This window comes from Doryrhamphus excisus, chromosome 2, assembly GCF_030265055.1.
Source record: "Doryrhamphus excisus isolate RoL2022-K1 chromosome 2, RoL_Dexc_1.0, whole genome shotgun sequence".
Classification (NCBI taxonomy): Eukaryota; Metazoa; Chordata; class Actinopteri; order Syngnathiformes; family Syngnathidae; genus Doryrhamphus; species Doryrhamphus excisus.
Window position 1 is genome coordinate 7,797,387 of NC_080467.1, and position 27,940 is coordinate 7,825,326.

The 27,940-nt window shown below is 41.8% G+C and overlaps 1 protein-coding gene across 2 annotated transcripts in view; it reads right to left on the reverse strand.

Moving 5' to 3' along the window:
• Positions 1-27,940, reverse strand: part of pappaa (pregnancy-associated plasma protein A, pappalysin 1a) — a 91,238-nt gene that overhangs the window by 13,270 nt on the left and 50,028 nt on the right. The window contains exons 11-19 of one of the 2 annotated variants that reach the window (XM_058065038.1): positions 21,738-21,848; positions 21,410-21,545; positions 19,968-20,181; positions 16,096-16,270; positions 5,741-5,924; positions 5,207-5,408; positions 4,220-4,427; positions 3,382-3,529; positions 2,139-2,254 (exon numbers count right to left, since the gene is read on the reverse strand). In XM_058065038.1, coding sequence (XP_057921021.1) covers positions 2,139-2,254; positions 3,382-3,529; positions 4,220-4,427; positions 5,207-5,408; positions 5,741-5,924; positions 16,096-16,270; positions 19,968-20,181; positions 21,410-21,545; positions 21,738-21,848 — 1,494 coding nt within the window. Of the gene's footprint in view, positions 1-2,138; positions 2,255-3,381; positions 3,530-4,189; positions 4,428-5,206; positions 5,409-5,740; positions 5,925-16,095; positions 16,271-19,967; positions 20,182-21,409; positions 21,546-21,737; positions 21,849-27,940 lie in introns of both variants that reach the window. The other variant, XM_058065037.1, reaches the window with a different exon arrangement.

The window sequence follows — 27,940 nt, forward strand, 5'->3', positions numbered from 1 at the left end:
AGTGGAACCTCAAAAGTCGAAGGGAAACTCGTCAAACATTGATTCATTTGTGTTTTGTAAGACTGGGAATAAAATCTGTTCCAGGGTGAACCTGCACCCCTGACACTGATTTTTAGTGACCTTTTTAACACTAGTCTAAATGCTGGTCTAACTCAGAGATACGGATGATGCATGTGCCCGGCTGTTGAGTCTACATGGATTAAAACTGCTCAGTTGTCAGTAGATACCGTATTTTCCGGACTATAAGTCACACTTTTTTTCATAGGTTGGCTGTTCCTGCGACTTATACTCCAGAGTGACTTATACATAAAAAAACTGTTTATGTTACATAAACGCTGGACACCTTTTCTGTTCATTTTTATTTTTTGTGTAGCTGAATAAGCATTGTGTTAGCATATCTTACACCTATTCAGCCTGTTCTCTATTCTTTTATTGTTAGAACTTGCCTTCCAAGAGGACGCAATGTCTGTTTTGGTCAAGTAGTTTGGAAAATAAATTACCGTATTTTCTGGACTATAAGTCGCTCCGGAGTATAAGATGCACAAGGCCAAAAATGCATAATTAGGTAGAAAAAAACATACATAAGTCCCACTGGAGTATAAGTAGCATTTTTTTGACTTATTGTTAGAACTTGCCTTCCAGGAGGATGTAATGTCTGTTTTGGTCAAGTAGTTTGCAAAATAAATTACCGTATTTTCTGGACTATAAGTCGCTCCGGAGTATAAGGAGGACAAGGCCAAAAATGCATAATTAGGTAAAAAAAAACATACATAAGTCGCACTGGAGTATAAGTCGCATTTTTTGACTTATTGTTAGAACTTGCCTTCCAGGAGGATGTAATGTCTGTTTTGGTCAAGTAGTTTGGAAAATAAATTACCGTATTTTCTGGACTATAAGTCGCACCGGAGCATAAGCCGCATAAGGCCAAAAATGCATAATTAGGTAGAGAAAAACATACATAAATCGCACTTAAGAAGTCACATTTTTTGCGGGTAATTTATTTTATGACCAAAACAGACATTATGTCCTCTTGGAAGGCAAGTTCTAACAATAAAAGAATAGAGAACAGGCTGAATAGGTGTAAGATATGCTAACACAATGCTTATTCAGCTACACAAAAAATAACATGAACAGAAAAGGTGTCCAGTGTTTATGTAACATAAGCAGTTTTTTTTCATTTATAAGTCGCTCTGGAGTATAAGTCGCAGGAACAGCCAACCTATGAAAAAAGTGCGATTTATAGTCCGGAAAATACGGTACTCGCAAAAAATGTGACAGTGCGACTTATGTATGTTTTTTTCTACCCAATTATGCATCTTTGGCCTCTTGTACTATTCATAAGCCTTACTGTACTGAGCATTCTGAACACGTCCATTTTTCTAATTTTGATGCTCAGAGAGCTGAAGTCGTGCAAGAAGCCGACGTCACATCCAACAAAGGCCTGTTTTATTTTTGATGAAATGCCAAAATGTAGGACTTTTAGAGTCTTTGGACATTAAGTTCCACTAAATGTGGACATTTGAGAGACTGGGATCAATATTCAATTAAAGACAAATGACCAAAAAGAAATTGTGTACTCTCAACCTTCCTCCGCCGTCTCTTTACGGACTCCGGTATACTTTATATGCGGTCCATTGCGGCGCCCTCCGACAGTACAGGCACGAGTCTCAATTTACCACTGAGCACAAATCATATCAATTACGCACATGCATGAAAAACAGATCATTTAATGTCCTCGTGGCCCGGCCCGCTGCTGACTCAGCGTGACTCTGAAACCAAACAAAAGGGGGGTTGCACAAAGTGTAGCTGTAGTGATTCTTTGCTTCTAGGATGACTTTATTTTGCTACTCACCCTCAGCGGGATGAATACATTTAGTCTGACTAGTCCGCGCAGCCCCCAAAATAGACCTCGATATTAGGGCTAGAGTCTCGCACCATGTTCTCAAAAATGTCTGAGGGGTTGCCATGTTTCTAACCAAAACATTTGGATGTGGCGGGACATAAAAGGGCGGCGCACACACGTTCCGGAGAAGCGAGGATGTCGACACCATGCGGGAAATTCCTGAAGGAAGAGTTGTGGATCGCAAGGCTTTGTCAAGTGCGTCTGTCAGGACGGTGAGGCGGGCAGGAAGACGTACCTTGACCTTGTGTGGGTTCCTCCAGTGCTCCTTGAGCATGCCCTCCACGGTCATGTTGCTAGGGAGGATCACCACGTCGTTGTTGCTCTCTCGGCACGTCAGCTCGCACTCCTCACCTGTGTTTGCGGAAAAGCAAAGTCAGCCACCACGCCCTGGGGTTTACATCAAAGGTTTTGCTAACTTGAAGGCCAGGTTGACATTTTGGACTTTTTAGGTCAGGGCTACCATCTTCTTTCTTGCTCTTCAAAATTCCTCTTATTTTTACATTTTGAATTTAGATTAGTTCAGCAGCCTTTTATAAATGAAACCCCCATCAACAGTCAATGTAAGAATAGCTGATGACTTCTTTAGACAGCAAACTAGTTGAGACGGAGTCAACAGCGCCTCTGCTGGTTGCGGCCAAGTAGTTTTAGTCAATTTTATGGTAATGGTAATGGTTTTATTTCATTTGAATATGCATCAGATTACTGGTACTTTTACAATCAGTAACTGTTACATTTGTTCACTTCCTGCTTTCCTAATATAGTTTAAGTTTTTTTTATTTTATTTTTGTCACGCACCGAAGTACAAGGTGATATGACCATACAATGACTTAATCACATCCAAACCAGTCATGATGTGCTATATATATCACTATATTGATAGTTACTATGGTACACATTATGTCATTGTATGGTCATATCACCTCATACTTCGGTACGAGGTACATTATTAAAAAAAGAAAAAAAAACAAAAAAAAAACCTTAAACTGTATTATGGAAAGCAGGAAGTGAACAAATGATACAGTTACTGATTGTAAAAGTACCAGATGGAGGGGTAGGATTTAATAAGATTTTAAGATTTTAAGCTTCTTCCTACTCCTTTTGGACATGTGGAACTGTGAACTAATTATGGGATGCATTCAATTGTAATCTGATGCATGTTCAAATGAAATAAAACCATTACCATTACCATAATGTGTACCATAGTAAGTGTCAATATAGTGATATATATAGCACATCATGACTGGTTCAAGACTCTGAATCTCCAAGTAACACTGTTTGGCCTTGGCGGTGGTCTGTGCTAATTGTAACTGATGCGCACTAAGTACTTTGAGGGTAATCCATGCAATCTATGGGGATGAAGTCAGGGTTTTCAAAGTGTGGCCCAGTTGAGTTTTCTGAAGCTACGCCTGCCTTGAAATCTTCTTGTTTCTCACCTGATATAAGAAATAGTAGTAAAAAACACGAGCCATTATACCCACCTATGCCATGTCCTCGCTTGCATGAGTACTGGAGGCTGTAATGCAGATTCTGAGGTAAAGAACACTGGCCTTTGCTGTTGGGGCACAGACGGAATGAACCCGTCCAGTTTCCATCCTTCCTACAGCGGATCACATTGGAGCCGGCGCCCTGCATATAACACGTACATGGACACGCTCATCAAAACTAGCAGAGCAAGGACACGTTACGCTGGCATCCCCTTGCAAAAAGAGACAGCGAAATACAATCCAACTTTTTAGCAGGCGTCCGAGCTGTGAGGCCTGAGAGGCCGAGTAGATTAAAAGCTGTATACATTTCAGAATTCTGTGGCCTGTCGTGGAAATCAATCGCCATCTGATTAGCAGAGGCATCAAACTGAGGAGGGCGAAGGGAGCAGGGGAACCTGAACGCATTGTGAGAAGAGGACCTGATAAAAGCGTGTTGGGCCTCATTCAATTTCTATGTAAGGATCTTATCATGAACTATTTATAGCACCAAAACAACCATGTTTACATCTCGGTTACAGCTGCCAAGTTCCTCCACACCAAACTCATATAACTTATACCAAAATACGCTTAAGGACTTTATGGACTAGGCACAGATTTTCATTTCTAGGTATATTTGTCTTACTTTTCAATTATTTTATGTTATATTAAGACATATATTGTTAAAGCCTAACAACTCCAAAACATTAAGAAGAGCAGAGAAGGGACAGAGGTAAGGTCTACAATGACGTATAGGAGACACACATACATAAAACGAAAAGTCATCATGAGAAAGAGGGAAAAGAGAGGAAAGATATGGACAGACCTGCTTGCATGGAGCGTGCAGCAGCCTCACCGTGTGGGCGGAGCCTCCTGTGACGGCATTAGCGCTATTACCGGCGGCATCGGTCGAGCAGTTGAGGCGGCAAACGCTGTCAAAGCGGAAGCCGTCGGTGCAGTGGTAGGAGCCGTGGAAGATGGGGGGCGGCGGGTCACAGGTGACCGGTTCGCACGCACCCTCCAGCCAGCTGCCGTCCTCCGTGCACTGCCGCTTAAACGCACGCCTGAAGACAGGTTTAGATTTGTAACATGGGACAAGGTGGGATAGCATAAATAGGGGTCAGCAACCCACGGCTCCAGAGCCATATGTGGCTCTTCAGCTTCTTTGTTGTGGCCCCCTTTGCAATGCTCGAATATTTTTTGAAACACCCCATGTAGGGAAAATGCACGTCTTTGTCATGACTTAAAAAAATCCAACTTTGTGTGCGACCATGAATGCATCCTGGCTGAGTTCTGGTGATTGGATGATGCTTTTCAGTTCTCTTTCACACAGGTAAACATGGAGGAAAAAATGTCATGTGACATTTCTAAAAAATAAATTAGAGATCATTACAAAATAGCGGCATTGGAACTTGTTTACGCCAGTATAAACAAATAATGGAAGTTTACAGTAATTTATGTATTTATTATGTATTTATGTAAGTTTATCTCCAATACTAGCAAGAGTACTTAATCAACTCGTCTTTTCTTATCTGAACTACTTTGATACCCCAAAATTCCCTCCAAATTTGCCAAAACCGTGGGAGACTCATAATTGGCTCAGAATGTGAGCCAATTGTTTGTCGCTAGCTAAAAGAAACCAAGACGAAACCATGATAACCCAAATAGTTGGCATCCGCTACACATTCTATTTGTTCTATTTTCTCCTTAGAGTTTATAAGACCTTGTTTTAAACCTAGGTTTAGCAGCTCTAGGCTATTTTTCTTCAGTGGGCAAGGGGGTAAAATGGCCCTTTTCATAGTAAAGGTTGCCGACCCCTGGGCTTAGCCATCAAGCCGCTTACCTCTTGGGTTTATTAGTCACATGATAGCCCGGCCTGCACTTGTACTTGCACAACGTCCCCACTTTCAGGCCCGTCTCGTTGCAGCGCTTGGTCTGCAGCACGGCATTGGGCACCGGCGGAGGAGCTGGGCAGCGAAGCTCACATAAAGCCTCGGGGAAGGACCACAGACCATCCTCCAGGCAGGTCAGAGTGTTGTTTGTACCTGGCCAAGACACGTGGAACATAAGATTTGAGAGGTTAGTAAGCTATAAAAAGAAAAGGTGTGGATTGAAGGAGCGCTCAGTTGTTAAGTAGCCTGTAAAAGTCATGTCATCTTCTTTGTATCCCCCCAATGTGATGCTAAAAGATGCATAGCTTACCAGGATCCTAATGTGCATGAAAGTTTAAATATGAAAACAATGTAAGAGAAGACATGGGCTTTCTCCCAAGAGGGAAGCAATAGATTGCACTTAAGCTTGTGTGTTTTCAGCAAACCTTGCGGTATTTTAAGGGCAAGTCCTGAAAATAAACATCCATGCGAGGCAGTCAGCTCACCTACAAGCTGGGCAGGTTCACGACACTGGAAAGTGCTCTTCCTGCCGTAGGTGGTGCCCTCCGGGAAGTTGAAGTGGGCCGGGTGGACGTGGTATTTATCGGGCAGGCCGCAGTCGACTGGCTCGCACGACACTTGTTTGTTCCACTTGCCGTTTGCACAGGTGATGGTCACCAAAGAGTCGGACTGAAAAGGAAGGATGGATTGCATCTCAGAAAAACGAATAATGTCCTAGAGATATAACTACTGCCATCCCGCCTCCAGGACAGATTTCTCTGTGAAATCAAGGAGTTGAGGTATCCAGCTTGGTTATGTGGGAGCCAGTTGACGCAACTTTAGCATCTCGTCCAGATGCCTCCCTGGTGAGATGTTCTGAGCATGCCCAGCCAGGAGCAGGACTTACTGGAAGGAGAATGTCTTGCAACTGAAAGGGTGGTTGGGGATCAAAAAGTCTGCAGAGACTGCTGACCCTGGATTAGGGGAGGAACATTGGATGGACATTTGGTAGCTAGTACCTAAACTAGCAGCCACTCCAAACCATTTCCTGTATGGAATATCCTGACAACAGGGAGCTGGAGTCTATGACTTCAGCTGCTAGCTACCACCCAGGGGGGCAATAAGTGGGTTGGAAGGTGTCTTCAGGCAGCTTTATGTGGTAAGCTTCTTTTTTGGAGGCGTCCGGGAGGCTCCCTGGTGAGGTGTTCCGGGCATGCCCAGCCGGGAAAAGGCCCCGGGGCAGACCTAGGACACGTTGGAGGGATTATGTCTCACAGCTGGCCTGGGAATGCCTTGGTGTCCTCCCGGTGGAGCTGGAGGAGGTGGCCGGGGAACGGGAAGTCTGGGCTTCCCTACTAAGACTGCTGCCCCCACGACCCGGACCCGGATAAGTGGAGGAAAATGGATGGATGGATGGATGGTTCTTTTTTGGAGTCGTTGGGTCATTTGTCATTGGTTCTTCACAGATCTTTTCAGAGATGGTTTCTCTTGAAAGCAAGAACTCTATTAATTTTGAATACTACCTGACACAAGATTGATGAGGTAGATTCAAGGTCCTCAAAGGTCACATGTATTTTTACCAATCGACTTAGCAAGTCTTCCAATGTCGAAGTTGCGGATACCCAACGTACTGATGCCCACAACGTCTTCCATGAGTGTTTACCTCAGCGCTGATCAGCATGTCGCCTAACAATGGGTCTTAGCTTACGGTGTGCCAGCAAGCAGCACGGGCCACTCAGCAGCTCAAGTAACCTTGGCGGAGTGTTTTATGAGGGTCGGTATTGCCACCCAGGACAACTGATATCAGAACAAGTGCACAATCAGCCATAACACAACGGGGGGTGGCTTGTGTGGAAGTGTGTCAATTTCTGGGAAACAACAACAAACACACACACACACACACACGGAGGGGGATGTTTTGCTGGAGAAGTCCTGAGGATAATATTTCATTTCCTGTGCCTTCAAACCAAGCTTGTTGACAGATTGGTCACCATTTATTTGTGAGGCAAGGATGACTCTCAGGTGATCGAGCAGGTTCATCTTTTTAGCTTATCCACAAGATTTATTGAAAACGATCAATTAATTTTGCCTGTGACTCTCCATCCAAAGTTGTAAGTCAGGCAGATTGGTTTGGAAATGCTAAAGGGCCCCGGCAACAATCGACATGTGCAAAAAAAAGTAACAAAACTAGTGATTGGGGATGTTATTCACTCAGGGGCAAACAATAAAACTTCAGTAAAACTGCTGTGACTACAAACAAGTATGAGTATGATATAATAGCTACTATAAAAGATTGATTTCTCTTCCATAGCCACTCTGTGTTTTTGAACAAAAACAGTCCCTTTTCATCGCGTCCAAACTAGCAACCAATCCATTTCTTCTACGAATGGCACATATCCCAGCCGACTTCAGTTTCCAGGTCGAAGCTAGCGCTATGGCGCTACAAGCAAAAGTGTATGATATAATAGCTCGTATAAAAGATTCATGTCATGCCATCACCTGGAATGGGAACAGTCTTTGTTCTTATAGTGAAGGATTCATATCTAAAAAGACCAAAGACTAAACTGTTTTTTAGCTCAAAGGAAAGAAGAAGAAAAGAATCAAGTAGAATGTTTTCAAATATTTCTAAATCGAATTTTCTGATCTCCGGCCTATTTTGCTATTAGAAATAGCTGCGATTCCTGCAAATTATTTGGCTTGCGGTATATTATTTGCAGAGATGAGAGCGAAATGTGGAGCGTCATCCAAAACCTCAAGTGTTTTCATCCTCTTCTATTTAATAGCAACATGTTACACAACAGGAATGGCAACAACGCCAACAAATCTCACAACAAAGCTGAGAAAGTTTTATCATTCTGACACCCCCATCACCCCCCCTCCAGACTAAATAAAGGAAAATTTGTGTTTTTAACATAAATTCATCCATTTTTGTTGCTTTCAAGAGGCTCCAAACATAAACGTCACAGATTCTTTTGCAATACAACCCCCTCGCTTTCCCTGCCGTCATTACTTTCAAGCTTTCATCTTGATCCCAGCATATGACACCGCATAACGCCGCATAACAGTATCAGGTTCACTCAAAATAAATAAACTTCCATCGTGATTGGTGACTGGCGAGGAAACACATGCGACCCATGTGAACATCTGCTATAATAAAGCAGTCATTTATCTCTTTACAGCTAATATGTTTACCAAAAAGCATGCAAGCAAAGTTCATCAAAGTTTGCTCCGTTAAACACACAAAGATGTATTATCCTGTCACCAGAAAGCTGCTCATTATCCTGTGAACAGAGAGCTGGAGCCTATCCCAGCTGACTTCAGACCAGGTTTCCACCTTTCCGGTGTTGGTGCCCAAACCACCTAGGTGTCCATCAGTCAATTTTCTATGTGGATTATTGCATCACCAGAAACCTGGAGCCGATTGCGGCCCACCGAAGATGCAGAAGTTCCACTAAAGCGGTTGCAGTGCTCGTGCAAAAACTAGCTACTGCACGTTGACTGCTGATGCAACACACGTCCCCAGTCCACAGCAAAAAACAGGTTTCAAAAGTCTCTGTGTGGAGTTTGCATGTTCTCCCCGTGCATGCGTGGGTTTTCTCCGGGGACTTTGGTCTCTTCCCATATTCCAAAAACATGCTAGGTTAATTGGTGACTCCAAATTGTCCATAGGTATGAATGTGAGTGTGAATGGTTGTTTGTCTGTATGTGCCCTGTGATTGGCTGGCCACCAGTCCAGGGTGGACCCCGCCTCTGGGATAGGCTCCAGCACCCCCCACGACCCTTGTGAGGATAATCCAATTCTCTCCAATTCCTATGAAGTTATGTTTACATGAATTAGAACTTGAATGGTTCCTTTAGATTAGTCTGTAGCAACAGATTAAGAATATTATTCTGGATTTAGGGTAAAACTGGTTTTACTTAGGAACGGACTCACACACCAAAAATCTACATAAAGATTTGCTGATTTTGGACTCGCCATAAAATCGGATTAATTTTGTATTTAAGATTTTTTTCAGTAAATACAAGCTAAATAACTATTGAATAAAATGTTGCAGTTTCTGAGTCTAACAACCAGTGAAAAAAGACCGGTGAACTATATTTTGGAGCGATCAACCTTTTGTGTTTCATTGAGTTCACCTTGTGAAAGCTGAGAGCAAAACAAAGCACTGCTTTTATATTTTGGTTGGGTATATAAGGTCGAGTGCCTCAACGTGTGTAAATTTGTGAGAAGTTTCCCCTCCGTTAAGAACCTTACAGCTGACTAGCGTCTCCGGTAGCCGCTTTTACAATGTTTGGCCAACTCTGCCTAATTCAAGCCAGGCAGCCTATTAGAGAAAAGAACCAACAGAGCGCCGGCGTCTTCATTCAAGCCAGAACCTTTCCTCAAGCAGCACACAAACACGTGAGCACATGCCAAAAGGCATGGCAAACACCGCCATTGTATGGCTGTCGGCCCGTGAATATGTCCTATGGAAGTACCGCATAGGAATGTTTATTATGGAAACAGCCATACATATATTATTATTTCAATGATTGAAGGCATTACAAGACAAAGAAAACAGATTTTCGGACTTAAGCGAGTACTGTACAATAAAAAAAGGTCTCCCGCTAGGCAATTCGCCGAAGGGTGACTTGATGTTCAGCCAACGACTACTCAAAAAAAATGATTTGTGAGAGAAAAATAACAAGGATTTGGACGTTGGCAACAATATAAGCTCTCATTGTAACCTAATGAATGAAAAGCAACCATTGAAAGATTTCAGCACATCAAAACCTTTTTGGGTTATATAATCAGCAAACACGTTATACACGGTAACTACACAAAGTTGCCCATTTATGTCATATGCAAAGAGAAGACCAGCGTGTTTCGACTCCATCTCATTTGGTCAAGTTTTTAGGTTTTGCTTACAGGCGTAAAAAAGTGAAGCCCTGTGCAGAAATTCTATCACTTCCTGGCAAGAGGACAAGGACGATGAGGTTGAAGTAGAACTTTTCCCTGAGTTATACTTTTTAATTAGTGTCATCCAATTTGGCCAGAGGAAAGACGGGGGTCAAAGGATTTGGATTCTATAGGAGATGGATCATTCATACAGAAGAATCTAGAAGGGCTCAGAAAAAAAAGAGCCAAGCTTGTAGTGTAAACCCAAATAATAATGCTAAATAAATGTTACATTGCCTTATATTGCTTATTAAAATGTGAAAAAGCAATTTTCTCTCCAAAGGAAATAATGTAAATCCAATTAATTCATTCCAGACACCCAAAAATATGAACAAGAAATACACTATTCTTCAGGCTAAGTTCTCCGAAACATCCTGCATGGATGCCATCTTTAAAGTTCATGATGACTTATTTCTTGAATCCACTAGTGGTATTCGTTCTTTGGAATGTCGAAAAACTGTATGGACAGAAGTCATGAAGACAAGAGTCCATTGTTTTGGCCAGTTTCATGTCATGTATGTGTGCGACAGGCTGCCATCGGCGAACTAAATATGGCAAGAGTTGATCATGGCCGTGATCCAAGATGGCTATGTAAACAAACCAAGCCCCTCATATTGCATAACAACCAAGCGGGTGAACACGAGGCAAGGCAAAATCTTTACAAAAATGTTGGATGTTAACAAGGTGGACATTAATCAAGGTGAAACTGTATATCCAAGTTTCATTTCATTTGTATGAGATACAGTAAGATCGTTAAAACATTGCTATAGAGTTAATACAGATTTTTTAATAGTAAGAGTTTGACTGTGGAGTGGATTACTTCCAGTGTTTCCTATGGCAAGGAATCGGAATGTACAATATTCAACCTCAGAGGTTCCACTGTAGCCCAGTTCACATTTCCTATAAACTTCTGAAGAGAACATGTTGTTCATATCGAGAGTACGTGTGCAAGTGTGTCTGGAGATGAATTGACTGACTGCCAACTCCTAATGCCCTTTAAATAAAATGATGTCAGTGTCAATGTGGCTGCTAAGAGCCCTTAAATCTATATTGGATGTAATGGCCCGTGAGACGCTCCAGCGGACTACACAGTGGCCCCTCACAGGACACACACAGAGAGCAAGGACCACTACCCGGATGAGACTTGGGATGGTCTTTTGGCCACACTAATACGGAGTCGGGGTGAGTTGATCACGGCGGTAATTTAGCTTGCTGAGCACTTTACAGTTGGCGTGCTGTAGTTCATGGCGGACAACAGGTCCGTGGGGCCCATTAAAGGCACCGCATACATGAAAATCTGTGCAATTGGCCCTCGCACTGGAGGTAGGGTAGTTATGGCCATGACCCTAAAAGCTTCGCTTCTAACCAAAAGCACTGATTTCCTGTGTCCTTCCTTTATACAAGTGGCTTTTGAGATTTTGGGCAGGTCCAACTCCATTTTTGTCTTAGTACTTCCTTTTACATAAAGCCGTAATATTACTAAAAAAGTACATTTTACAGGGATATAGTTGGAATATTATGAGAAACAACTTTGCTGCACGACTGTCAAGTGGTTAGCACGCAGACCTCACAGCTAGGAGACCAGGGTTCAATTCCACCCTTGGCCATCTCTGTGTGGAGTTTGCATGTTCTCCCCGTGCATGCGTTGGTTTTCTCCGGGTACTCCGGTTTCCTCCCACATTCCAAAAACATGCTAGGTTAATTGGCGACTCCAAATTGTCCATAGGTATGAATGTGAGTGTGAATGGTTGTTTGTCTATATGTGCCCTGTGATTGGCTGGCCACCAGTCCAGGGTGTACCCCGTCTCTCGCCCGAAGACAGCTGGGATAGGCTCCAGCACCCCCCACGACTCTTGTAAGGAAAAGCGGTAGATAATAAACAAATGAATGAATTGCTGCCACGACTAAAATATAATATTTTACAATTTAGCATCATCCAACTGGTTATATGTTCTATCAATTTAATGCAAACCCGACAAAAACTTGTGGATGGGTTCGACGTTAAAGAAACCAGAATGGTCAACAAAGTGCTTAAATGATCACCTCAAACCAAAAACGGTAATGGTTTAATTTCATTTGAACATGCATCCGATTACAATTGAATGCATCACATAATCAGTTCACAGTTCCACATGTCCAAAAGGAGTAGGAAGAAGCAAAGCTTATTAAATCCTACCCCTCCATCTGGTACTTTTACAATCAGTGTTACTTTTTACTTTTTCAGTGTTAATCAACTGTTACTTTTGTTCACTTCCTGCTTTCCTAACATAGTTTAAAGTTTTTTTTTTGGTTTTTTTTGGGGGGGGGTACGAGGTGATATGACTATCCAATGACATAATGGGTACCATAGTAAGTGTCAATATAGTGATATATATAGCACATCATGACTGGTTCAAGACTCTTCATCCTTGTATTTAGCAAACATCAACTGCTTGTATTGTTTCTTGAATTGGCTCATCGTTGTGCATTGTTTGAGGGTCTTACTCAATCCATTCCATAGTTTGATATCACATACTGAGTCAAGGTAAAATGTTGATGTTTTTTGGCCACACTCCAGCCTAGTGGCCCTAACAGGTCACACCCCGAGAACAAGGACCTTTACGCCAGACGGTGATACTACCCTCGTGAGCATAAGCGGTAGACAAGGAATGAATGAATGAATAATCCGGAGTTGTAAATCAGCTTGCCGAGCACCGTCCACTGTGCTCTGGTGGACAACAAGCCTGTAGGGGCCAATAAAGGGACTGCCTACACGGAAATGTGTACATTGGGGCCTCGCGGTGCCAGTACTCTGTGTTCCCCGTCCGCTTGAAAGAGTAAGTAAAAAGTAATGGAAAACACACAACGTATGCGTAGAAATGAGGGAAACAGATTCAAGGCGAAGGTGTTCTCAGATGCGTTTTAGCATCGATGGATACAAGCGGCTAATAGACGAAGGTAAGAGCGTTCCCTGCTGAACTTTTCAACTTAAGCGCGTGACAACACACGACTGTGACAATCTCATGTTTTATGTTGTTGTTGAACTTCTCCTGACTGTACAGTGGAAAGATGACTAATGACTCCCCCCCGGTTTTCACACAAGGATGTCAAATGGGTGTTGCCAGTGTTTGCCTTAAATCTTGTTCATGTTGTTTGTCCGATGTTAAGACACCCCCCCCCTTAGTCATGGAAACCACATCCTGCCCCACTCAGCCCCTCTGGATTCTATAGAGTAATTATAAACACCATTCAGTCAGCACGTCTACTTTGCAGCATCAGCTTTATTATCGATGACATGAGAGCCGAGTGCGCTGATTGATGCGCCCCGAGTGACAGGATAACGCTCATTTAAAATCATTTCAATTCATGTCGACGTTTTTTGGCAGATAGATGTCTGTCTTTCTCGTACTTAAAGACCGTACGTGTAGCCGAGGAGGGAGTTGATTGAGAGACGTGGATCGTCATTGAAACGATTATCAAAACCAGATTAGCGCCTTTAACGTGATTAATAAGTTCTTCATTGATGCATGAATCTGACAAGTTGGACGACTGCGGCTCGTGTACTGAATCACGCCTGAGTTAACTGGGAGGTCTTGAAGAAATATCATGAAATGTCCTTGTATGTTAATACAATACAAATATGTTAATCCTGTGAGGAAAAACATCACAAAATGTTATAATTCGATGAAAATCAAATGACTGACTGTTCCCCAACATCATTGCTTTTCAAATAGTGGGGGCACAATGAACTGGAAGGCTGGGGGGGGCTCTCAAAAAGGCGATTCATTTGGCCTGTAAATTGTAATGACAAAGAAGCAATTTTAAAAGGGCCTTCGGACCGCAGTACAGTATTTGCTGCTGGTTTTCATTAAGCAGCCATGTTTTTATCACTTTTCACAAGTAGGATTCACACAACAAGTTTTCCACATATTTTCACAGAAGGGTGCGGCCAAGAAGCAAGGAAAGGCCCTTTAAAAATATGGAATTTTGCAATAAATGTATGATAGTCTGAGTCCACGGTGTACTGTTACCTCCATTTTCGTCCCTGCTTGTTATTAAAGGCACTGGAAAAAAACTTTTGTGAGTAAGAATTCTTTGCTAATACTTTGTGGGTAGGTGAGTAAAAGATGTATGTAATGTTGCGGGGGGGATCCAGTTTTTGCTGATATTCCAAAATGGAATATTTTTGGACAATATATGAATGAATAATGCATGTTTTTCTTTCAAAAAGTGACCAAATGACAATGATATTCCGAAATGTCAGGTCCTATAAATGACCTAGTATCTACCATGACCCCCCGCCCCCTCCAAAATAAAGGACAACAATACCGCGCACACCCCACTGTCTCTTTTTCCTTCTTCTCCACTTTCTTCCTGCTTCCCTGAAAAGCATAATTTAGCACTAAATGAATTGGCATTGATGAATTGCCCCAAAGTGCCCTGTCAATCACAACCTAATGCAATTAAGCAGGACCCAGGGTGGGGGGGGCTACTGTGTTTTTGCTTGTGGATGTATTGTAGATGTGCTTCTGTGCACGCCACACTCAATGGTGTAATGATTCCCATGTGACAGTTTACGTGCACGTACAGCATGGATGAGGTCATTTAGTGGAGGACAAGGGCAGGCTGAAGAACAGAACGCCATTTGTTTCGGACATGCTTACATGTTTACATTTGCGCAATTCATCGTGTCCGAAAGGAGTAGCGAGGAGCAGAGAGCAAAGAGGAGAAACACCTCTGCTCCAGTTCTTGTCTCTTTTCTTATTAGATTGTCTTGCAGACTGCTTTACGACGCCATAGCGAGGGCTACAGCATTTATACGGCCTTTACGGCATCTTGGAGCCAATCCAGTAGCTTTACGACGTGGCGTCAACACCCCCCCCGTTTGTTTGTTTACTTGCGAAGTGCACACACATGTGTGTGTATGCGGTTTATGCAGGGCATTGAGTGCAATTTCCCGTATAGCGTGTCGATTCCAACATGCCTTTTATGTCGGCGGAGCGGTAGCAAATCTCTGCCCTTTAACAGTGGCTTCAGTGTGTGTGGAAAAGATGGAGGGAGGAAGAAGGAAGGGGGGGGGGCGGTGGGAGCAGACACTATGCAATGATGTCATCGTCCCGGCGGAGAGGCAGCCACACAAAGTGACTGTTTGAGGTGATGGCGCAGCATTCTCGGCAAGGGACTAAACGGGTATGAGGCGGCGGAGATGTCCGCCACGGCAGCTCCTCCGCCTCCTCCTCCTCTGCTCCTCAGTGCCGCACTTTGTCTACCTGGATGATGTCATCCCCCTTCCCTACCCCCAGCCACCTCTGGGGACCGGCTGTGGCGCTTGCAGGTGACAAATAAGTGCAGAAGCAAGCAGAAGTAAAAAGGATGCCGCTCCCCCGGCCATTTGTGTGCTGGAGTTTGCATCATCGCACATGCATTCATGTTGGCACGCACGTACCCATGTGCTGCACGGTGCTTGGCATGGATACGTTCATGCGGCCATTTGTCTGCCTTTTTCGTGCTTGATGTTATTAATGGATGACTTCACAGCGCTCGGTAGAGGCAGTTTATTTGCATTAGCAGACATTGACATTTTTTTCATAGATTAATGAAATATGTTATATAATTGTGTATATAAATTTCCATTTATATTTAATATTAATAATAATGAATTCTTACAATATGTATTTTGTGTTATTATACTATATGCATTTATTTATTATAATATATTTATATATTAATATATATTATTATAATTATAATTATATTATTTATTTATATATACTATTTATTTATTTATTTATTATTTATATGCATTTATTATATACTATATGCATTTATATTTATTATTTATTTAGACTTGTGTGATTATATTTACTTCTTATATATTGTATACATTTTTAGCATTTTTCCAGATTTTTTTCAAGCGTTTGTGCTGCTCTGCGTGTGATTCACCTGGCTCTTGATGATGTCATCATCCTGGTGGACTTGCAGGACGTAGCCCGAGTTGCAGGAGATGGTGCAGCGGTCTCCGTTGTAGAAGTGGCGGCCGGCGTTGCTGCACTTGAGCTCTGCATTGCGGATTAAAGGCTCCTGGCAGTCGATGGCTTCGCACGAATAATGTACACAACTGCGAAAGGAAAGGGGTGGGGGGGAGAAAAAGGAAAGTGATGAAAAAAGGCCACATGGAAAAGTTACAAGCGACATAAATGGAATGAGTGAAACAACACTGCAAAGCCGGGGGTAGTGCATGTGAAAAAGCCGAGCGACCACATCCATCCATCAATGACGGCTTTACATGTCGGATCAATAAACCACATGGAGACAGGAGATGTCGGCTATTGGCGTGAAGGGAGGGCGTCTGCATCAGGACACGGGGCAGAGGGGCATACGGGGATGAGGAACGACATGTTGCAACGGCTTTGTTTACAACATTTAGGCTTCTCTAACGCACACACAGCATCAGCGTCTGTCAGCTGGTAGGCGTTCCACAAAGTAAAAATGGTATCTAAAATTGTATCTCTTTGTTCATTTGTGTTTTCCACCTCTCTTGTGGCCGTAATATTTCTCCTTTAAGTGCTTTTCCCTTCAAACCATTTTTACGGCCTGCTTATGCAGGCACCTTATGGCCTTGATGTTTTCATGCAGCCATTACAATCATCATAATTTAGTGGTAATTAAGGAAATTAGGTCAAATAAAATCAAGGCCACCACAAAAATACATAAATCTCCATTTGAGCTGTTGAAAAAAATCAATCTACTTAAAAATGCCCTCCATAGCAACAGGTGGCGCTATAACGCCGCACTGCCACTCTCGCTAATTTATTTTTGTATGGCATAATAAAAACGGCAATAAATTAAGGCAGAGGAGAATTAAAGGGAGTTATAAAGATGAAGTTATTAAATAAATGAAAACAATGTCATAAATTTAAAATTTTGTATAAATTATGAATAAATAAAATTCAGTGGCCAAGTTTGCATTCATGAGAATGTGATTTAAAAACAATAAGCGTCAATATAGACTCTAATAAGTAAACACATTATTTTGTGACAAATGAATGAACATATAGGTATGAATGTGAGTGTAAATGATTGTTTGTCTATATGTGGCCTGTGATTGGCTGGCCACCAGTCCAGGGTGTACCCCACCTCTCTCCCATAGACAGCTGGGATAGGCTCCATCGCCCCCAGCGACCCTCGTGAGGAAAAGCGGTAGAAAATGAATGAATGAATGAACATAAACGAGAAAATGGTGATAATAAATTTAAAAAAACCAAAGAAATAGCAGAACCCACACATTTTCATCTACAACATAATATTAAAATTTAAATTGAAAAATAATGATAAAAACATTATATTCAACAACAATTGATCCTAATCCAAAGCAATGCCTTAAAGGAGGCGAGGACTGTCAGTCAAAATCCAGCAAGTGATGTTCCGTATCAAGTGTTTAGGGCTTTTGGAAAAATGGCTGCTTTTGAACTGAAAGGTCTTTGCTTGTCAAAGTGGAATTGTAAATTGAAATATTGAAATGGAACTCCCCAGGAAGAACCCCCCCCCCCCTTTTGCAAATGATTACACAACACTCAAATGAAGGCTCGATTGGGACAAAAGCAGCACACAGGAGGGCGGTGTGACGTTTAATAGGCCTTGATGTTGTTAACGACTGGGGTGGGAAAGAGGGGGCGGGGGGGGGGGGGGGGGGCTTTAGGGTGTTACAGGAAATGTGTGTGTGAGGGAGGTAGCAGTGGAGTTGGAGGCACCTAAAGGGGAGAATTTGGAATAGACGTGGCAAAGGGGGAGAAGGAGAAGACAGATATAGACGTTGAATGTCAGAATTTGGAACGCAACCAACAATTTGGGGGGGGGGGGGAATATGCCTCTAAATCGACAAAAAGACATCAATAAATCTTGCAAGCTTTCAGCAAAGTAAACATTTCAAACTATCGGCAAATGAGTGTCGCTTGCATGATTTGTTTGGCTCATTATTCCATGTTTAATATTCTTCCTGACAACGCTCACATCTATCCCGGCTTGGATTTAGTCTTTATCCGAGGAGACTCACCTCCCAGGCACACATAGTCATCCTAAATTCAGAGGTGTGTTACATCCATTCATCCATTTTCTATGCCGCTTATCCTCACTAGGGTGAGAGTATGCTGGAGCCTACTCCAGCAGGCAAGAGACCCTGGAATGGTGGCCAGCCAATCACAGGGCACATATAGACAAACAACCATTCACACTCACATTCATACCTATGGACAATTTTTTTGGAATGTGGGAGGAAACGGGAGTACCCGGAGAAAAGCCACGCATGCACGGGGAGAACATGCAAACTCCACACAGAGATGCCCAAATTCAGAATCGAACCACTCGGCCGTCATCATCATCATCATCATCATCATCATCATCATCATCATCATCATCATCATCATCATCATCATCATCACCATCATCATCACAAAAGCAAAAATTATTTGTGTCAAAGTAAAGTATCTTTTCTTAAAAAGCTAATATCTTCTAGTTGGGAACTGATATTTTCCTGAAACTCACCTATGTTCTACTGCTGACTAAAGAACAGAAAAAGGTAGAAACAAGTGTTTTTTTTTTCTGTCTAGCTTTTCTTTTGGTAGGTTCCATGTTGATATATCCATAAAACACAATATTCCGTGTGCCTTGAAAGATCAATCAATATTGTCAAAAATAGACGGCGCTGAAGGGGTTGTCTTTCTGAAAAATGGCTGAGATTGAAATGTTAATAATTAAAAAATCTTACTTAAGATTCATGATTAAAGGTTTCATGATGATTCCGAGTAAGAGTGTGCGCATATACGCATCCGATGCAGATAAATAGCCGTCTTAAATCAATTGAGGTATTCTTGAACGTGTCCCCAGCACATGACAACAGCCACAAACAGCTCTATCGTCTATCGCCAGCCGCAGACCCCCGCAAACAAGCGTCCTTTGTCGATTGTGATGTTTGCCTGTAACATTTGGCGTTTGCATGCATGACAGCAGTGTGGCAATCGGGTAAAACTGTGACTTCTTTTTTTGTGTGCATGCGGTCGGATGTCGTGTTATTTGTGGGGAAGTGACTTTTTGGATTCATAAGGTACCAAAACTCCGAATGCACACATTTTATTGCTCAATCTCATTTGGTGGTCCAATAAACAAGGTTAGAAAAGAAATGACATCAGTAATTGAGTCGCTTGTGTTTTACTTTGATTTACATGCTGTGTTGGCTGCATCGCCTGTTGGCTAATCACAAAGAAAAGGGTGAAAATAAATATGGATCTATTAGAAATTTAATCAAACAAACCAACAGCTAATGTGCAAGATGTTGAAATCAGTGATATTTTTGGCGATTTAATCCCATTTATGCAGCATTCTCACATAAGAATTATGTAGATAAAACATTATATACGTACAAATAATTAGTATTGTTGCAATATATGCATTAAGAGCTCACATTTATGTATTTCATTGAAAAGCATTCCCAGTCATTTCAGTATATAGTGAAATTCTGCAGTCTAGAATAAAGACATCTGCTCTGTTGGACTAATCCTTTCTGGTCAGAGGGAATTTGTCAATTGGGAATGTATAAATAAACTTCCCAGTGAACACAGACATTGTTTAGCACATTCACAAATTGATTTGGGATTAAATGAAGCATATCTGATTCCTGTGGTATGGCACGCTATTAATTACTATAAACACATTTTTAGAAATTGTGGTAATTCATCGCAGTAAATGATGGCGGTAATAATGGCAATATGTTTGCACTAGCACTGTATGTGCAAAAATTGGAGCATATTTTGTGTCCTCACCTCTGGCCCGTGGGATTGTAAATTTCATTGCTCTGGCAACCGCTGATGGTGATGGGGTCGAAGGACTGGAAGGAACGCAGACCAACCCCGGAGATGGCCACCAGGCGAGAGGCGAACATAACCAGGATGGCCTTGGTGTGGTAGAAGGCCACCGACAGGTCATGGCTGACCGGGATAACCAGTGGGTTGGTACGGCAACTCAGTCGCCACTCACCTGGGAAGGAAAGACATAGAAACAGTTCAAATAGATTTACCAAAGCTCAGGTAAACAATAGCAGCTACCTGTCAGTCAGTTAGTGGTATATTGTCCAATAATATAACACTATAAGAAGTGATGCAGCACAGCTTTTAGCTAGCAGGACCCTTTGCTAGTGATGGTGTCAAGCTGAATACATAGCTTGAAAAGCCCCTTCTGGCTAATTATCTTCTAGGTGTTAGCATTGCGAGCATGCTGATGTTAGCATGCTAGCATTTTTAACGAGGGCAGACACATATAATGTATAAACATTTACTGCTAATGTTAGCATTAAAGCCGTTTACACAAAGGCTAATTAGTACGATGTTTTGCATTGTCATCCCTTACTACAATGACGTACCGAACTGCAATTATGCTGAAGTGTTACACCCTAATGCAGGGGTCTCAAACACGCGGCCCGCAGGCCAAATATGGCCCGCAGGACACTAGTTTGAGGCCCCCGCCTTGATATGAAAGTTTAATGTTAGTGTGGCCCGCGCAAGTTTGATATGGATGCTGTATGGTATCATGTACCCAGAAAAAATTATTACGTTTGATTAATGTTCATGTTAAAGGTTAAATAACTGTTAATAGTTATCCTCCCTATCCGTGTGGAAGTGGTAAGTTTTTGGCTATTTAAGTTTACAGGAAATAACTTGAAGGCTACCGTCGCTAGCTCTCTAGTTTGCGAGTTAGCATGTGTCTCAAGACCCTGCAGTTGCGCAATATGTTGTAAATAAAAAAAGTATAAATGTGACTATAGTCGTGTTTTTTCATGTCTACAGGGCTCTAATAATGCTTTGTTAATTTTAATCTGAAAAAAATTATTTGTCTACCCACCAACTATATGTGGTTTTTATTATTTGCCGTTTTATTATTATTATTATATTTATTTATTATTTATTACTGATTGATTGAATTTCTTTATTCTTGATTTGTTTATTTATTTTTCATCTTATTTTGTGCAGAAAAATAAAAATTAAGATATTTGAGAACAGTGGAATGTTTTATCAGAGCTTTTATTGTAGAAAATCGGAACAAAGCACTGAAAAAGTTTGTTTTTCTGTTTTCTGTTTTTAATAAATGCGTTTTTTTTGGGGGTGGGAAACCTGATGCGGCCCAGCCTTGTCCAGACCTTAGCTCCAGTGGCCCTCAGGTAAATTGAGTTTGAGACCCCTGCCCTAATGTGACATAATGCGGTTCTCACCCAGGCTATGGATCCCCTCTTTGGTGTCCACCAGCTGAACAGTGATATTACACTGAGTCTGGTCGATGTATCCCGTGCCGTCGGCCGCCAGGTGAATAATCACCGCTGCCGCCACCATTGGATGAGAGAAGTGGGCCTGGGCGAATAAAAACAAAGAAAGCTTCAAAGTCAACTCTGATCCTGGGCTATCACCAGGCTATCCAATTTGGTTATTTTTCTCATTAATGAAAGTTTCATGAAAGAATACACCCTCCATTTTTATATGGGCAGGACAGCACTATATTTTTATATATATGTCGACTAATACATGAAATATACTTGGTACTACCTTGAGCCAGTAGTTTGGGTATCCCCATGAAGTCTTGTGGGCCTCACGACAGGGGAACCATGCGTATTGGGACACCCCGTCGGAAAGGTCAAATACCTTGGACTGACATGTCTAAAGAGGAAGAGAAACACACAATTTGTAGTAGTCCTTCATACAGATAAAAACAAATAATAAACACCAATGAAACGTCATCCCACACCTGTCCACCAGGAGGCCTCAGAGGGTTTCTCCTTTTCCTGTGAGAAAATTTGCTGACGGTCGTTTTATAACGAAGGAGGTCAAGGGCTCCACCTTGTTTCACATGTCAATATTTGCTTCCATAGGAGATGCGAGACACGTCAACATAAAAAAAGGTGACAAATGGACCAGACACAAAGCTGAAGGAGGGCACATGCCCCAAGGACGGCCGGTTTTCGCCCGCTGTCCTGAGCTAGTGAAATACGACACCGGTAACCGGAGAGTTTTGCTACTGTAAGACTCTGCCCCTGTGGAAAAACTGTCCCGACCACCTATCCGCCCGTATATCTGTCCCTGAATCTGTTGACATGGCCTCTCTGCTCACAGCTGATGCAGCAAAACGACAATTCCTGTGAGAATTTTTGCGGGTAGAATCCCATGACGGTGTGATGCAATACGACAGTTTGTTGGTGGTTGGATAATTGTTCCTCAACCTGTTTGTTATATTTTGCCAAGGTTGTGTATGTTTATGTAATCTTAAAGGTCATATGATGCAGAAGTGACGTTTTAATGCTCTACGTGTTGCTGTTGTCGTTCACTCTTGGTCACTACTTTTGAAAAACGATGAAATGGTCGCTTTTGGAAAAAAAAAAATGGAACAGTCCGTCATGGACGCAAGAGACGGTCACAGCTCATGTCATACCGAGCTAACAAGTTAGCCTCCAAAACATACCACTTCCACACTTCCACTCTATCATGTCAGATATCCCATGGCTGACTCCATGCAGTGCTAAGGTAATGTAATGTAAGGTAATACCTCAACAATACTGACAAAGCGTGACCAGAATCCTACATACGACTTGTTTTTCCAACATTCCGACTAATAATAAGCTACAGTCAACCACATTTATGAGCGATGTTTGAGCCGCGATATAGCGAGGGACGACTGTTTTCAGCACCATCTGGACCTCACAGTGTCTGCCAGATTTTGTGTCCTCGGACAAATGTATTGGATGACCTCTGGAGTAGACCTTCCTGCCAGTAAACCCCACTTCCTTGAAATACCACATCCTACAAAATATTCTGACAATTACTTTTGCCTCCATGGGGGGCCCAACTGGTCAGTATCGATACAGTTTGACTGTGATAGAGCACAAAGCATCTGGTTTTCATTCAACCCCGTGTACTTTTCCTCCATTTTCTCATTTTAATTGAGTGGAGTGGAGGACTCATGGCAAGCGAGAACCTGCCTCAAATTTGTCAATAATAGTATTAACTAAGCAGATGTTTGTCCAGTGTTGCAGACTTCCAAATTGGTTGCCGTGGAATATTATTTATAATTGTTTCCATGTGGTTTATTACTCAACGTCTTATAAAGTGACTGTTGTGAAAATGTCTACAGTCATGTCCTCTCCTTGATGCATTCACCAACAAACGTGTATTTTAACATCCCCGGGGAAACATTTTTTGGGAATGTGTCCACCAGTACAGAACATAGGATAAACACTTTAATTAAATAATAAAAAGAATAAACAAAGAATGTTTCTCCGCAGTCATAGCTACTTAAGACACAAATGCATCAAAGGAAGCTGTGAATGTATTCCACATTTTGGTTTAGCCCGTAATTTCCAGATAAATAGTTGTGTAAATGTCAGTACCGCGGTTGTAAAATTGGAGTTTTGGTCCATTGATGGCCCATTTAACTGATTGCAATGCCAGTGAGTCAGTCTTGCTAAGACAAATGTTGCACTTACCGCTGTGGAATTTGATGTTTTACTGGTTGTAGGTGTTTTATAAGCTCTAGTCTTCGATGGCGAGGACTGTTTCTCATCGAAAACCTGTGTATTAGATGCCGACGTGGCATTTCCAAATGTCTGTTTGGCTTGGCCTGAGGCAAATGTGGTTTGTTGATGTCATGTGGAGAAAAAGATTTGTCGGTTTCGGCTTTGTGTGTAAATCATGATATATGCGGTATCTCACACACACACACACAGTGGTACCTCGGTTAGAATTGTGAATGGTGGTTACACCAGATACTGACTGGTATTCTGACCCCGCCCAATACAGTAAAAAACATTTTCAAGAGGCCTTTTATTATTGCCAGCCTAAGGCACACCGGTGCAACCGTTTTAATCAGCATCTAACCGCGGTTATTTGCGCTTGCAGGCCACTCACCCGAGACTCGGCAGTTAATTGTAGCATTTGCGGTGACCAGAAAGCTGAAAGCTCAACAAAACCCATTTTTAGGAAAACAAAAGACACCTCAAACCACTCTCAAACGGGCAGAGGTTGACAACAAGCAGAACCCAGGATACTGTATGTCATGAATCATTTCACAAAACAAATTCAACAAAAAAAAAAAATCTGAAAGTTAACCTTGTTCAAGTATCATTCCTCTTCCGCTAAAAGATCAACTTAGCCAGGACTTAGATACCAAAATTATGGCACTACATGGCACCTCCATAATACATACAGTACCTAAGAAGTACTTCATGTTGATGTACAAGTGATTTATGAAAACGTTGGCACAAACAGCAAACAGTCTAGTTAATATATGACAGCAAATACCCTAATTATTGACTTTCTTAGGTGTGGCGTAGCATTCTATAGAGAGGGTTTGCCAACAGGAAAACAATCTCTTTCATCCAGAACTGTGTGTCGCTTATATAAAGTGGAGACATAAAACACATAAATATGATGTGCCTTGAACCCGAGGCTTCATAATGAGAGTAAAAGTCATGCGTGGTTAATTTTCTAGCTGGATGCAGCATATCACACAGCATGACCCATTGTTACTGTCTTCACTAGCCATGGTCATCCCTTTCATCTGCAGCCCTGCGCTCTAATTATGCACTTATCTATGCACAGTTTTTCTGCTCAACTTCCTCTGCTTTCGATTCCCCCGTTTTGGCTCCACATTAACGCTGCTGTTAGCGAAAGTGGTGTTTAGCAAACACCGGAGGGTGCCTACAGACTTAGTAGGTATACGTTGTCAGAGCGGCCAGCAGCTGCGAGAAATTACGACCACATGTGAGGGGTTTTTCACAGCAAGTGGACACGTAAAGTTGTGTGTTTGATATGATATTAGTACTTTATGATAGTCTAGAATGTGCCGCAGGAGCATAATTGCAGAGATGTGTGCAGTTGTTGTAAATACAGTAAGTAAAGATTTATAGTTGCTGATTTCGGAACATGCGGCCAGTAGTAGAGGAAAAAGAACTTCCACATCCGCAGTTAGTCACGGCAACGGTTTATTTGGACGCTGATGAAACAATTAAGACAGAAGAGTGGCACTGAAACGGGTGATAAAATGTGGTTCTTCCATTCATAATGCATTCATTGATAGTGTAGTGGTCACTGTCGGAGAATACTCCAAATAATCTGGTAAGGTTCCTGACTATATACTCCATGCACAGATATATTAATATTATTTAGGCTCTGAAATTGTACTTTTGTCATAATGCATGCCGTTATTTTGTTTTTCCTCATTTTCTCCATAATGTGTTGTGAAAATGTGTTCTCACACAACTTAACAATTTTTATTTTTGTTTAAAAACATTGACCAAATACAAATGAGCATGGCGTAACGTCAATAAAAGCAGGTTGTGACTCCATGACCATCAAAAAGTTCCAGGATGACACCATGAGAACCTTTACAACAGGGGTCTCAAACATGCGGCCCGCGGGCCAAATGTGGCCCGCAGGACACCAGTTTGAGGCCCCCGCCTTGATATGAAAGTTTAATGTTAGTGCGGCCCGCGCAAGTTTGATATGGATGCTGTATGGTATCATGTACCCAGAAAAAAATATTACGTTTGATTAATGTTCATGTTAAAGGTTAAATAACTGTTAATAGTTATCCTCCCTATCCGTGTGGAAGTGGTAAGTTTTTGGCTATTTAAGTTTAAAGGAAATAACTTGAAGGCTACCGTTTAGGTCGCTAGCTCTCTAGTTTGCGAGTTAGCATGTGTCTCAAGACCCTGCAGTTGCGCAATATGTTGTAAATAAAAAGAGTATAAATGTGACTATAGTCGTGTTTTGTCATGTCTACAGGGCTCTAATAATGCTTTGTTCATTTTAACTTGAAAAAAATAATTTGTCTACCCACCAACTATATGTGGTTTCTTAAGTTTTTATTATTTGCCATTTTATCATTATTATTATTATTATATTTATTTATTACTGACTGATTGATTTTCTTTATTCTTGATTTGTTTATTTATTTTTCATCTTATTTTTGTAGAAAAATAAAAATTAAGATATTTGAGAACAGTGGAATGTTTGGTATCCTGTTCCCAAGTGTCCCAAGTGTGGTCCCTCCATGATACATCACGGGCATAGCAGTTTTAATCATGCATGTCTGCTGACTCCTCCCCTTGTCTCTCCGCAGCAGCCTTGCAACAATAAATATTCTGCCAACCGACTGCTCCTGCTGCGATATTACGACTGTTTTAATCAAGCAATCAATTGAAAGGTCTGCTAGCGGTAGGAGGGAGTATTTTGTAGTACCCAGACAAAAGGAGGGTTATTAGGATACTTTCTTTGCATAAAACTTTTTTTTTTTAACATTATGGCTTATGTTGGTGTTATTGACAAACTACTGTGCAGCAGGCAGGCAGCCCGCAGGCCCTCCACACATCATCAAATAATGGAACCATTCAGTAAAATGAGATACTTCGTCCACTCTGCAGGGACCAATAGCACAAGTCAGCAAAGTCACAAGCAAGCAGCACGAGAAGAAGACTACTTGAATTGTCCACATTTCTGACCCACAAAAATGGATGAAGAGTCTTGAACCTGTCATGATGTGCTATACATATCACTATACTGACACTTACTATGGTACACATTATGTCATTGGATGGTCATATCATCTTGTACTTGACAAAAATAAAAATAAATAAATTAATAATCAAATAACTTTTTTCAAATATATATATTTTTAGGATTTTTAATATTATATTATATTATATTTACATTACATTATATTATATTACATTATATTTACATTACATTACATTAGGAAAGCAGGAAGTGAACAAATGTAACAGCTACTGATTGTAAAAGTACCAGATGGAGGGGTAGGATTTAATAAGCTCTGCTTCTTCCTACTCCTTTTGGACATGTGGAACTGTGAACTGATTATGGGATGCACTCCGTTGTAATCTGATGCATGTTCAAATGAAATTAAACCATTACCATTACAAATGTTCAGGCAAGAGAGCCATGGAAACACTGCAGAGAGGAGGTGCAGAAACTAGAAGATCTAGAGAGGGAGCATAATGTCTGGACTAGAAAATATAGTTAGCAACAAAAGACAGTGGGGAAGCTAATGTGTTTACTTTGTAACAAAGTAAAGAAGGAATATGACCTGTGGAGGCACTTTCAGACAAAACATCACAACTTTGATGTAGACTTTTTTTTTTAGTCCTCTGATTCTTTCCGAAAAATATGAATTTAAAGCATAAAATAAATTTGGAAAAAGAAAGAACAAGCAACAAAGTACCCCCATTCTCCAAGCACTATGCCCTGGTTCACCGGATTGCTGGCCTGTGAGGTAATGTCCTGTGTCACCCTGTCCCACCCTGAGCTGCTGAGCTTTACCATCTCATTGGAGCGAGGGGGGGGGGGGGGGGGGGCTAATGGCGGTGACGTCGGTGGCGGCCTGCTGAGAGCGAGGCCGTTAAAGTGCTAACGAGTGGGCAATTATGCAGTTTACCTATGCCCGTCTCATCAGGAGGGAGACTGGGCGGTAGCGAGGGTAGACCGCAATCCAACGTATAGGGTGAGCATGCGATGGCGGCAAGTTGAAAACAGATGGGTCTGCTGAGAGGATAAACGTCCCTCAGTCAGTGGTCCCCCCCGCCCCCCCTCCTCTCTGTTGAGCAGAACAAGGCCAAAACCTTGCATATTAACAGCTTGAAAATGTTATGTGGGGTCAACAGTGCCGCGAAAAAAAGCACAGCGACCGCACTGAGGTTTGTGCATGGCAGAGCCACAATAATAATTGAAACGGGAAAAGCAAA